The sequence below is a fragment of the Ailuropoda melanoleuca genome, chromosome 10 (assembly GCF_002007445.2).
Source record: "Ailuropoda melanoleuca isolate Jingjing chromosome 10, ASM200744v2, whole genome shotgun sequence".
Taxonomy (NCBI): Eukaryota; Metazoa; Chordata; class Mammalia; order Carnivora; family Ursidae; genus Ailuropoda; species Ailuropoda melanoleuca.
The window spans coordinates 38,662,127-38,675,899 of record NC_048227.1 but is presented as its reverse complement, the minus strand read 5'-3'; the positions used below and the strand labels follow the sequence as shown (position 1 = coordinate 38,675,899).

Genomic DNA, 13,773 nt, shown 5'->3' with positions numbered 1-13,773 from the left:
ATCTCACCGCCTTTAAGAGAAGAACACACACAAATGTATCTCTGGGTAGCCCTGGAATCTGTAGTCCAACCAGAGTGCCAGGACTTGAGAGAAGCCTCTTCTATGTCTGTCAGAGGCTACACTAAGGCCTCCTCGGCACCGCAGTGAGAGCCAGGCCCTTTGCACATCCCACGAAGGCCCCATCACAGGAGGGCAGCCAAGCAGGACAGGGCCTGTCTCCAAAAAGGGGAGGTGAGCAGGAGGGGAAAGGTGGGGGGGGTGCCGAGACCCCCACAACGTGCTTTCAGGGAGGGGCACATGGCACCCACCTCCCTACAGATGTGAGCAGTGCCCAAGCTGTACCACAGCAACCATCCAAGCCAGCCTCAGCTGCAAACCTCTCACTCCCCAGCTCCTTGGTGATGGCAATTTGGTTCTTTCAGGGCTAAACATTGGTCAGGCCACATATGGCCACCCTGTCCCTGAATCCTTCTTTCTCCCACATCCCACCTTGACCATCTGCCAATCCTGTCTCTCTACCTACAGGGAGTTACAAAGTCCAGACCTTCTCAGCATCAGCCCCCTGTCCATCCTCCCTACTCTGACAGCCAAGGCCCCCAAATGCCGGGAGCCCCACATGACCTGCCCACTTTTCTCTGACTTTGTCTCCTACCCCAGGCCGTTTGGGTCCACCTGTACTGGCCGCTCTGCTCTTCTCGGCCTCTAGTGCTCCATCCAGGTGCCCTGGGTTCCTTCCTCGTTTCAGGTCTCAATTCAAGCCCCCCCCCTTTTCTGTGAGGTTGTGAGGCAAGCCCTGGCCCCAGCCTCACAGGCAATCTGACTGCTGTGTGGTCACGTGCGTCTGGGCACTTGACCACGGGATACACCTACTCGTCTGCTGGCTGATGCCGTTTCCCTGACCAGAATTCAGGCACCAGCTGCGGGCTTGGGGTTCATTAACTGCTCCCCACACAGCTGGTCAAGTGTCGGGCACCTGGGGAGCAATGAGAACCATCCCATCAACACAGGAAGGAAAGGGGCCCCAGGAGCATGCTGCCGACTCCGGGTGGACTATGTCTCAGGAAGCCCGGGCCACAGAACAGGTTCCGGGGGAGCTCCACATTAGGCAGTGGCCCCAGATGCCCCGCAGCGGAGAGCCACACACAAAGGAGCTGTTCCCAGCAGGCGCTTCTGAAACGCTCCAAGGAGAAGCCAGCCTGACAGCACCCAAAGCCTAGCTCACAGCTCCTGTGCTAAGGGCCAACAGCACTTGGTATGGGGCATGCAGAAGTGGCTACTTGGGCAAAGCCCCCATGGCTGGTCCTCACCACACCCCTGGCAGGTGGACAAGAGGGGAACGTGTGCCCACTGTCAAGGCCGGGCCGGGCCCAGGTCCTCCCATCACATTCCAACCCCACTCTGCAATTCCCAAGTGGCCGGAGAGGCCAAGACACCCATATCCGGCAGAGTGGGGGGCGGGCCATGGCTCAGGAGGCCTGTCTCAGACCTCCCTCGGGGGCACACAGAGGCCCGGTGCTGGCAGGCAGCACTATGGCCCACACTGCCCACAGCCACAGGCTGATCTTACCATCTCTTCCCTGAAGCCTCAAGCAGCAGACCAACTACCACAGGCTTCTCCACAGGTCCACCCAAAGAGCCGGCAGGACCTGTGGGCAGCAGTTTTCTCAGGCAGGGAATGCGTAATGAGGAGAAAAAAACAGTGGGAAGAACACAGAGCACTGTGACCTCAACGACCCCCTAGGATTCCTGCCAACACAACTATCTGCTCACTGCCAACTGGCCCACAACTCCCAAACACCATCTGCCTGGCCTGCCTGGAGGCATCAGGAAAACCCATGCCGCACTCCCAGGATATCTGTGCCACCGAGCAGTCCCCAAAGGGAGGGTCCGAGCACCCATGGCTGCAAGGGTGGGGGCTGCAAGCTGTGGCTGAGTCTGGAATGCAAAGGTTTGGTCACTGCTGATGCCACAGTCCCTCAGGGTGAAACCCATGAGTGGGTCTGGTGAGTGTCATGATCTAGGGAAGAGATCCAGAGAACGGACTGCTAAGTAAGTAAATGGAGCGGACGGAGGTTCCCAGAGCCTCACCAAGCTTTGGGCAAGGGTCTTTGCAGGTGGACAGCTCCCATCAAACCCTGAGAAACAGCCTCTTACAAAATCCAAGGTCACACCACTTGAGAGCTGCCTAGTGTCTCAGACTGTCAGCATCCATGTACAAAAGGAAGAGAAGAATGAGGAAAAGCAGGGCTGCAGGGAGAGTGAACTTGACAAAGCTAACATGGGCAGGCCCCTCCCTCCTCTATTTCACTATATACCTGGACAGAAAGGCTGGTGGACTGAAAAGAAAGGTCTGCTTCTAAGCTGTTGTCCTCAGGATATGGCTCAAAGTGGCAGCTGGAACACCGGAAAATCAGACTAAACAGGGAGACTCCTACTGTTTCACTTGGAGCTGTCTGTGCTCCCCCAGGAGCTCAGCAATGCCATGTGCATGCACACACGGGCGTGAGGTCTTTTCAGAGTGGGAGAGATGCTCCCACATTGGTTCCCTGGTTTTCACGTGGATCTTACTCCACTTTTCCAGGCATCTGCTCACCCACTGGCCACGTCCACCCATGGAGTACCTCGCACGAGAGTCAGTGTGGAGACTGTGTGGACTACGGCCACCCACACGGCGCCCTCGGAAAGCCCGTAAGTCTGCCTGCAGCAAGAGGTGAGCCAGGAGCCACACTGACGTCTGTCAAGACGAAGGGAAAAAAGCTTTGTCTCTGTTTGGTTCCTTCCTAACGCTTCAGAGGCTTCCCTCTGAAAGCCTCTCTGAGGCTACATTTCATGTTTGTATTTATTATCATTGCAGCGTAGCTGACATAGTCTGTATCCGGTGCGGGCGTGCGACAGTCCTCTCCATCACTCGGTGCGCACCCCCACAAGTGCAGCCGCCATCTGTCACCAAATAAAATTACTGCACTATTACCCAGTATATTCCCTATGCTACGCAAAGTGCACTTTTACCACAAGACTCTTTAGTAGAGCAGGGGTTTGGGGCCTAAATGTTCCTGCTACGTCTGCACTTCTGTCTGCCAGGCAGGGATGTTTGGTCTGGAAACACTGCACGAAAAGCACTGCCCCCACGTGAGGCTTATCCAGCCTGTCACACAGCTCTGGGCCACACAGGGCGCCCAGCCCCATCTGCTGCACCAGATAGATGCCCTGAGTCCTAAGGCGATGACTGTGCAAGAGGCAACATGCTGGCCTTTGAGACATGCCCTTATCTTTCCCATCCCAGATGGAATGCGGTGTGTACCAGCTAATCCTACCGCCCTCTCATCTCACCACCTGAGAAAGAGCTTCAGCTCCTAACCCTTCAGCCAAGAGCTGAACCCTTCTTTGGTGTCCCGGCACCTTTCTTCCTGCCAGCCCAGCACCTACTGGCTCTGGTCCCACACACAGCCAGGCTTCCTACTACAGAGAGTGGGACGCTGCACACAATTCGAGAGGTCCGACTGGGCTCCAAAAGGCCCGTCTTGAAATTTCACACGAAAGGTTTACAGAAGCGCATTTTATGGAAAAAGGGACGAAAACTCCCAGGATATTAGCAGAGGTGTCTGTGGGCGCACCTCTGCTCTGAACAGGCAGCGGTGTGAGGTGGCAATGAGCAAGCACGCAGTTCCCAATGCCACCTGCCCGGCCAGACCCTGGGCAGCTCCCCCGAGCTCGGAGCCTCCCGGCCCCAGCACAGGCCCCTTTACCTCTGAAAACCATTCAGCAAACACTTGGTCAAACCATGGACTCCACAACATGACTGCTGTTTACTCATTCCCTCAAGCCCCAGTGGGCAAGCTGTGCTTCCCCACAGGTCAACCACAACGTCTGTGTTACAGAAAGTGAAGGGACATTTCCTGACTTCATGGGAGCACAACCTGACAGTCACACAAATCAGTGGGGCACTGTCACTGAGGTCACCGAGCTCCGAGGGGAGACAGAGACGATGCAACAGTCAGGGTACGCTCCCAAGCGATTCATGCGGCCACCCTATATTCACAGACACTGAGGTCCTGGGGCATGAGGCCACACCACAACCACAGATTTTAATTAAAACAGCAAATCCAGAACAACTCCTTTAAGAAGTCTCACCCCGATCTCCAATCTCCATATCTCACAGCTTCCAGTCTCTCACTTCTGCTCAGAGAAAACCCTCCCAGGATCTGCTGGAAAGCTGCCAAAGGGAGAAGGCTCTGTGTTCCATGCTACTGCATCCGTCATGTAAACTCAAGTCTCCCTTCCTTAGCTACAAGGTAAGTCCACCCTGCAGCAGCAGGCCAGGCCAGACCTCAAGGCAAAGGGAAGGCCGCAGGCCGGGGGCTCCTGGGCAATCACAGAGCCACTGCTATCGGCAGGCTGGGACAGGGTGCAGGGGAGGACCGCACTGCCCCTGGGACTCCCACCAGAGTAGCACTGCTGCTGGCTTACGTGACATGGGTCCCAGGACCCAAGACTGGGAAGGGAGGGGTCTGGGAACAGGAAAGGGTAGATGGGGAGTTTACCCGGGGGAAATGGGATCCTGAACACTAACTGACCAGGAAGCCTGGGCTAAAGGGAAGAGGCAAGTGCTGAACAATGAAGCCTGGGAGCCCTTTCTTCCAAAATGCTGATTCCTGTCCTCCTTTAAACTAACGCCCACTGGGGGGCGCTGGGCTGCCCCAAGTTCTGAGCACTGCAGGCAGGTCAACCACTCAAGACTTTACTGCCTCCAACATGCAGTTCACACATAAGAAACCACGGTCCATTCTTTCTTTAGACATAGCAAGTCTGGTTCTGGTTTGGTGTTCATCTCCAGGTTAGCCTGAATTTTGCTTGCGGTCTGACCGTAGCGGAGGCAGGCTGAGTACCATTCAGAACAAGGCAACATTTTCCCAGGAAGCCATTTCCAACACCAGCCAACCCAAGATCAAAGGGCAGCACTTCTCTGACTGCAGTGACTTCAACGCGGTCAGGACGTCAGGAGCGATGTCACGGGAGAAAGAGATGCAGGGACTACAGGACGCGAGTTCCGTGCCCTAACACCCAGCAGTCAGCGAGGTCAGGACAAAGGAACACGAGCTGCAACTTCTGTCACAGAGGACAGCTCTGCTTCCTGTACAAAGGCACCTTTCCTCCCAACAGAGAGACGGACAGGGGTCTGAGGAGAGCTCAGACAGGAAAGGGGGATGCGCACAGCGGCATCCCGACACAGCTGTGGAGACACCGCGGCTAAGACCCATGGCTCGCCGAGACCCTGTGCCGGCCCCGCCAGAGGAAGAGGTGTCTCCTTTGTTGCTAGCGGGGGTGCAGCCTGTGGCACAAGCCCCACAGGCACGTGCACCGTATTACAAGGGCATTTTACCAATCCGGCCTGGCAATTCCACTGTCGGGAATTCATCTGATAAAAAAACAGGCACACACGCACGGCACCACACGCGCAGAGCCAAGCACAGGTCTTACAGCACCAGAGGCTGTGGCCAACTCAATGCCCAAGACAGGGGCTGGCTAACTAGGCAACACAAGAAAAAGTCCTTATTTACCAGTATAGACAGGGCCTAAGCTACACTGCCAGACTAAGAAGGCTGGGGACAGTCAGCACACGCACTGTAAGGGGACAAGGGTGGTCAGCGTTCACCTGTGTGTGCCTCCAGCCCGTCTGTGCGGGAGGACGCATGACACGTGGAGGCCTGCTGAGATGCACCTGTCACTGGGATGGGAGCCTGGTGGTGGGTGGTACAGCAGGAAAGATGCCAAGACTTGGACTTTCAAACTTGATGGATACGTGGCCTTTTCAAAAGCTTCAGTTAAAACAGCAAAGAGAATGAAAGTTTCCAAAATGCTCTTAACAATAATCATTGCGTATGGGACCATAGATGGGCTTTGCTTTCTCTATGCTTTCTAGAATTCCTAAATATCGATAACAAACATGTACTGATGGTGAGATCAGGAAAACTGCCAACACCAAAACAGGATCCTAAGGGCGCCTGGGTGGCTCAGTCCTTAAGCGCCTGCCTTTGGCTCAGGTCATGATCCCAGGGTCCTGGGATCGAGTCCTGCATGGGGCTCCCTGCTCAGCAGGGAGTCAGCTTCTCCCTCTGCCTGCTGCTCGCCTGGTCATGCTTGCTCTCTCTCTGTCAAATAAATAAAACCTTTAAAAAAAAAAGAGGATCCTAGACAAGCCACCCTTTCCTGGGTTGGATGACACGTGGTATCGGCAGCCACAGCTCTTAGGTCCAGCCCACCTCCAGTGGGTAGCGTGGAGTCTACCGATGGAGTGAAGCCCTGAAAGGCCAGGGGAGGGCACTGGGCCGTGTGCGAGGACGAGGCCCAGAGAAGCCTGCACCTCTGTGCTGTCTGTGCAGCATGCCCACGCCGTGCGGTCTCCTCAGCCCTGGGTGATGGCCCCGCATGCACCAACGGCCCCGGAGCAGGGCGGAAAGGCACAGCTTTCAGGGGAACTGTCACTTGGGCACCCGCCCAAGCCTCCCTTCCACCTCCCACCCACACTGCAGACCCAGGGTCAGGGAGTGGTGGACACTCCTTAAAAAGAACAGACGTTCTTTGCTTCTCCACAGAAGCTGGGAACAGCAATATAACTGGAACTGGAACAACTGTAAGGCTCTGCTGTGTCCGCAATGCCTGCTGCCTTCCTACACTCAGGCCCCAAGCCCCACATCCCACAGAGTGCGGGGCACCCTTTGAGCCTCAGTTCCCTCCTCAGTGAAGTGATGCCAGTGACACCCATGTTAGGAGGCAGACCAGGAACCTGGCAGCATGTCGTGCTGACCTCGTATCTCAAGACTCAAAGGAATCTCGGGCTCTCACACATGAGAGGCCCGGTTCAGGTCCGGTTCAGGTCCGGTTCAGGGAGGGGCTGTCCCAGCACAAGGGCTGGCACTCCCAGTCCTCTCCCACCCCCATCTCAGTGGCACAACGGGAGAACAGGCAACAAGGCCCACAGGCAGGTGCACCAAGCATACCACCCACCTGTCTTACCTGTCGTAAGCTTCCTTGAGGTCCCTGGCCAGCTTGCACTTGGGCAGAATGTGATGAAATGGGGACTGAGGACCATCATTTGCTGCAAGAATCGGAACACAGCAAATTTAGAGCCTCCAAAGCAAGGAAATACGCAAAGGCTACAATGGAAAACACCTTTAAAAACAAGTTTAACTGGGGCGCCTGGGTGGCTGTAGGTTGAAAGTCTGACTCTTGGTTTTGGCTCAGATCATGATCTTGGGGTCGTGAGATCGAGCCCCGCATCGAGCTCCACACTCATCAGGGAGTCTGCTCGAGATGCTCTCTCCCCCTCCGCCCCTCCACACCCCATCCAGCACTCACACGCTCTCTCTAAAATAAATAAATCTTTAAAAAAAGCAAGTTTAACTGAAAATAAATTTTAAATCATTCTGAGCCAAACATCAGGTCGTTCCCCACTGCATCTTATGAAATCTGTGCAACCAGTTGAATTAAGATGGAATTTCGGCTGATTTGTTCAACTGTCTCTACATGGCACATCTGACCCTGAAGCCAGTTCCCTGGTGGCCCCGGAGCACAGACCCCCAGAGATACCTTCTTCTTGGTGAGCAGATGCTTCCTGCCTCACCCCACCCTCTCATACCAATCCAATCTACTCTTATGATCAAACGTCTTTCATCAATCCTTTCTCATTAATGTCTTAACGTATGTAGTTAAATTGAATTCTGAAACATTTCCTGTGATAGGGGCGCCTGGGGGGCTCAGTCGGTGAAGGGTCTGCCTTTGGCTCGGGTCATGATCTCAGGGTCCTGGGATCAAGTCCCACATCGGGCTCCCTGCTCGGCGGGGAGTCTGCTTCTCCTCTCCCCTCTGCCTGCCGCTCCCCCTGCTTGTGTGCACTCACGCTCCCTCTCTCTAATACACGAAATCTTAAAAAAAAAAAAAATTCTGTGATAAAGTCACAGACTCTAGAGAGAATTTTTTTTAAACTAAACTTCTGGGGCGCCTGGGTGGCACAGCGTTTAAGCGTCTGCCTTCGGCTCAGGGCATGATCCCGGCGTTATGGGATCGAGCCCCACATCAGGCTCCTCCGCTGTGAGCCTGCTTCTTCCTCTCCCACTCCCCCTGCTTGTGTTCCCTCTCTCGCATCTGTCTCTCTGTCAAATAAATAAATAAAATCTTTAAAAAAAATAAAAAATAAAAAAAAAATAAACTAAACTTCTGCATTGTTACTAATCAATACATAACAGGCCAAAACGTACTTATACATTTTGACAGCTGTCAAACATAAAAAGCAAGTTTTCACTGAAAATGCACCTGAGTGGAACAGTTTATGTACGCTGATCACTACCTTTCCTTGTTGCTAAAGTTAGGCTGGATTCACCTGCAGACGTTTCTGGTTTTCTCTCTTGTTACAGGGGTGCTGGCTGAGATGGAGCTGGGGTGTGCCACAGGCTGGCGCTTCTCTGTGCTTAGAAGTGCTTATGGAACACCAAAATCCACAGCGATCTACTGACAAACAGTGTCTTTAACAATTGGTCAGCTGATAACTCAGTTAGGTCCTCCTTCAATTCACGTGAAAGCCAAGACCTGGAAAGTGCCCACCTTCCCAGCTCCATGTTCCACTGGCCCCTCCACATGACCTCCCGCCACAGGAAAGCACAGCCGGCGGGAGCAGGGCTGGGTGGGCAATGTAGCTGGGAGGTGGGGTGCGGTCACGGCATCGGTTCAGAGCTGCTCTCCAGCTGTGTCCCCTGGGGTGTCCTCCCGTGCACCCGGGGAAGACCACGAGACATCCCATAACCTCTTGGCGCCTGCGTTTCTGCATGTACAAACCTGGACCGGGGTCCCTGCCTCGAAAGGTCCCTGCCATGCTGTGTGGAGTAGGAGACACTCTGCCACACTCACCGTCCGCCACCGCGGACACCTCGTCCTGCAGCGCCAGGATCAGCTTGGCCTCCCTCGTGAGGTACTGGCAGCGGCGTTCCTCGTGCTGTAGCACGGTGGCAATGCGTCGGGAAAGGGTGTGCAGACAGTTTATCACTGACGGGTCTGCGTTGGCCTGCGGGAGAGGCACATGGGACTCAAACGCGGCACGGGTACTCAGGCAGCACACAGGCACAGCAGACGCACGGCATGGAGGAACCCTCTCTGCTCCTTTCCCACACAGCCCTCTCCAGGTGCCACCACTGTCCCCGGTCCTCTGTCCCCTCTAGGATCTGTCCACAGAAACATCAGTGTGCTCACACCCTAGCTTGGGAATGGCTACCTGGATGGCAACACAGAGATGGTTCTGTGGGGCCCCCCAGCTGGTGGGGGACACAGGCATTGCCAACAAGCGGAGGCGATGCAAGGCACCACACCAGGGCCATCCAGGGTGGCGGGTGGCAGGGCACAGATCCAGCACCCACTCCAGGCCAAACAAGGGTAGCCCCACTGGGGTGGTCGGGCAGCTGAAGGCACAGATCCCACTACCCACCTGCTGCATGACCATAGGCTCCCCTCTGAGAATGTTCAACAGTGGCACCTCCCTCCCCAGTTCGTCTGACAGAGCCTATCTGGGGCAGAAACCCTAGCAGCGTGTGCGGTCACCAGTGTACTGCTGACCACTGGTGGGCAGGACCAGGCTTCGTGCAAATTCAACCACATGGACCCATGACAACAGGGACAGGGAGCGTAGTAAACAGAAGCACCAGGCTGACCGTCTGCTGAGCACACTGTCCTCAGGAGAAGAGGCTCTTCCCAGCAGAAACAAGCCTGGCTACCAGAAGTCAGCTGGCTCCAGGCCTCCCCTCTCCCCACCAGCTCCCCTGGCACCTGTGCTAACTCTAGAACCTATCAGACGCCTCAGTGAGGCCAGGCGGGCACACCCACCCCGGGCAGGGGTGGAGCAGGCCGCTGCAGGGTCTCTGAAGATGCTCCAGAGAGCAGATAACTGGCCAACCATGACTCAGTGTTTCAGGAGGCCGACAGGGCTGCTGAGTCATCCTAGGTGTGGAGGTGGGAGAAGGGAGAGGGACGCATGGTGCCGCTGATTAAAACCAAGGTACTGCCTCCCCTCCTGTTTATCTGGCAGGCAGGGCCCTACCAGCAAGGTGTCCACAGCCAGCCTTCTGGACCAAAACCCACACCAGACTCAGTAAACACCTTCCTCACCTGGAGCTGGAGAGATTTTCTGAACTCTTAGCCTATCTCAGGTTCACAAAGAGAATTCACACCTGGCAACAACATGCGTGTGCTGGGGAGAGGACTAAACACTACTTTCATGCCATGCCCACCACCAGGCAGCAGCCCTGCCCCTTCACGGCAAGGATAGCCCCTCAACAATGTTCTGCACAAGATCATGGAACTAGAGGGCCTAGGTTATAAAGCATGTACAACTGCTTTACAACAAAATACACAGAAGAATCTGTGTCAAACTACTCTCGGCAGCAAAACAGAGGAAGGAGAGTGACCCTGTGCACATGGTAATTCCCTTCAAGAAGCAATCGAGTCATGCCTGAGAGCCTGACCCTACGCTCAAGGTCCCGCTGGCTGGGACAGGACGGTGTTTCAAGTCAGATGCCCGAGTCCACCTGCTCCACATTCCCAGGCACGCGAGGGGTGCTCACCCAGGCGAGGCCCGATGACCTGCACTGATGGCGTATGCTGGGGTGTCCTGTTTGGCTTCACAGGCCAGGAACCACTCAAGGCTCTGTCTGGACAGAGTGAGAAAGGCACCACCTAGGACGTGCCGGCCCTGAGTGGGAACACTTAGAAACGCCATGTTTGCCCCACAGGTGATGTGAAATAGCAGGAAATTTAGAGTATCGCCTGTGAGACTTTCTTGCTCCCAAAAAATATTACCAAAACGTAATGAGGCCTTCAGAGCAGATGTCCAATTTGCAGGCAATACACAAACAGAGAGCAAGCATAATGAGATGGACCCAACCATGGACCATTCGATGGGATGAAGGGAGAGGAGAGTCCTAGACTGGCAGAGACCTACAGACACAGCCCACACACTCGTGAGGGCAAGGTTTTCACCCCGGTCCAGACAGGCCAATGGCAAAAACTATGGCCACTAGGCACTAGCTGATACCAAATTATGGCAAACTTCATCAGGTATGAAAGGGTATCACGGTATAACGTAAATGTTCGCATTTCAGAGAGATGCTCCCTGAGGTTCACAGAAATGAACAGACGTGAGATCTGGCACTTGCCTTGAAACACCTGAGCAACCAGGTGGGGGAAGAGAAGCCAGGGAGGCCCGGCGACAGCTATAGGACATCAGAGACAGGTCTATGAGGGTTATCAAACTATTGTCACTAGTTGGGGGTGTGTTTGAAACTCTTCAAAGTAAATATATATATGTTTTTATATGACTATTAAAAAGGAAAAAATAACTTCCGACCCTAAAAATATCAACACTTTGCATTATTTAAAATTCCTCGCACTCCTCGACGTGCTGGCCCCTCTACCTGAAGTCCTGCACTACCTTATTGCCTACTGCAGCAATCCATCTACCCTCCTCCAGGTTGTGGCCCCGCCCCCACGCCTCACCTTAACAGCCACAGGCTGTGCCAGCATGATAACTACCACCTTGTCTCATCAGTCCCCAACTACTGGGTACCAGAACCATTTCCAGTCTAATTGTTACTATGAAAGTGTGCACACAACTTTAAAATCTGCTTGTTTTCTTGACTGCTGTATCCAGGGGTGTCACACATTCTGCTATCACATGCTGTTTCCCAGAGACCAGGGCCTGCCTGCAGGGTGGGGCCGTGGCTGCTTCTCACCGCCCGTCCCACAGGGACTATCAGTGCTCACAGGCGGACAGCATTCGTCATGATTTTTGGTTTTTTATTTCTTACTTGAGTTCTCATTGTGGATGTCTGTATTATGTAATTTTATAAGTCATACCCTGTATTATTTACACTGTGAAAATGCCAAAATTACACAAGTAAAGGTCTCCATGCGGAACCGCATGCCCCAGGGACAGCCACCGTTAACCAATCACTTTGTCTTAACATGCAGTTCCTTATTTATCAGCAAGGAAGGCCAGTTTTTAATCTTAAGATCCATTCCAAAGGACCTTTCCTCCAGCATCATTTTGGTTTTGAGCCGTTCACAGTGAATGTGGTTTTCTCTCAAGAGAAAAGCACCTCGAGACTTAGAGCGGTACCCAACTTTACAGGTGACCTCTCTGCTAAGTGTTGTTTCTGCCACTCTGAAGGCTTTCAGAAAACACACTGCTCCTTGTTCCTGAGCCCCAGTCACTCTGTCTGGGACACTTCTGTGAAAAGCCATTACGCAGATCACATGTGCCCAGCCAGAAAGGGACTACTGAATATTTTGGTACAAACAGGTAGTGGGACAGTTCAGAGGAATTCTGTTATGTAACCGTCACCAAGTATAAAATTCCTAGGCAATTCAAAGTCCTTTCGAAATACGAGCGAGTCTTTACCCAGGGTTGCTTCTTATGTTTATTTGGATCCCTTATATTTTGACAGCTTCACTGAAAAGAAATTTCCTCTAACACAACTTCAGACAGCTCTGGGAACTGCCTTAAGAAACTATCAGGCTTAATTATTAGAAACAAAGTGGAAAACCACAAGTGTCAGTGAGGAGGAAGGTACACTGGAACGCTCACGCACTGCTCGTGGCAAGGTAGATGGTGCAACCACGTGGGAAACAGTCGGCCCTTCCTCAGCTGGTTGTCACATGACCCTGCAACGCCACGCCTGGCTATATACCCAAGGGAAATAAAAACGTGTGTCCACAGAAACATTTGGACACAAATGTCCATAACAGCGCTGGCCATAATATTATACTGATGAACACACATCGTTCATAATGGCCAAAATGCAGAGACAGCACAAATGTTCATTGACAGACGAACGCACGAACTGCAGTCCACCCGTACAACAGAATACGATTCCACCACAAAAAGGAATGAAGTCCTGATCCACGTTACATGTTAGTTCACATGGACGAGCTAAGTGAGACAAGACAGACACCAAAGGTCACACACTGTAGGAAATGCAGAATAGGTTAGTCCACAGACAGAAAGTAAACTGGTGGTTTCCAGGGGCTGGGAGAGGAAGAAAATGAGGAATAAGTGGTCTCCTTTTGGGGCAATGAAAATGTTCTAGAACTGATAATGGTGACAGTTTCACAACGTTGTTCCTATATGCCACCAAACTGTACACTTTAAAATGGTCAAAATGGTAACTATTATGTGTATCTTATTTAGAAAAAACAGCATGGGCAGACTCTTGCAGGCGTGGCCTGGCAACAGCTGGGCCAGCTCTGCAGTCTGAGCTCTGAGCCAATGACAGAGTCACTGCAAATGAGCTGCTGCTACTCTCCCCCGGACCCTCCTCCCTGATCTACCCATGCTCTTCAGCCGTCTGTACACTCACTCACCCTCAGCGCAAACACCACATTAAAAAGAATCATGGTGGGAGCTTCCCTCTTCGGAGACGGATCTGTTTTTGAAACCTGGAAAAGAAATATAATTCTAATGAGTGAGAGCCACCACATTCCAAGAAATCCTGTTAAGTGCTATTCTTCAGGCATGGGAAGAGGTTCCAGAATATAGCCGACCCAGAGAAAAACAGAGCCAGCCCTAGGGTCTTTGAGAAGTGACCACTGTCTTTGTACAGACAAGCACAGGCAGCACAGACAGGTGGAAACACAGCTGAGACAAGAGCGGAAGGGTCAGTGCTATGATCCAAAGTGCCGCGACTACCCCAGCCAATGGAAGTGAGCGGAGGTGCCCACACGAGAGCAAGTGCG

At 53.3% G+C, this 13,773-nt stretch overlaps 1 protein-coding gene across 7 annotated transcripts in view; it reads right to left on the bottom strand.

Moving 5' to 3' along the window:
• Positions 1–13,773, bottom strand: part of NPRL3 (NPR3 like, GATOR1 complex subunit) — a 39,082-nt gene that overhangs the window by 11,896 nt on the left and 13,413 nt on the right. For 5 of the 7 annotated variants that reach the window (XM_034670741.1, XM_034670740.1, XM_034670742.1 and 2 more), the window contains 3 exons: positions 13,402–13,476; positions 8,830–9,055; positions 7,015–7,096 (listed from right to left, as the gene is read on the bottom strand). In XM_034670741.1, the coding sequence (XP_034526632.1) occupies positions 7,015–7,096; positions 8,830–9,055; positions 13,402–13,476 (383 nt within the window). The remainder of the gene's footprint in view (positions 1–7,014; positions 7,097–8,829; positions 9,056–13,401; positions 13,477–13,773) is intronic. The other 2 variants (XM_011226120.3, XM_019800634.2) reach the window with 1 other exon arrangement.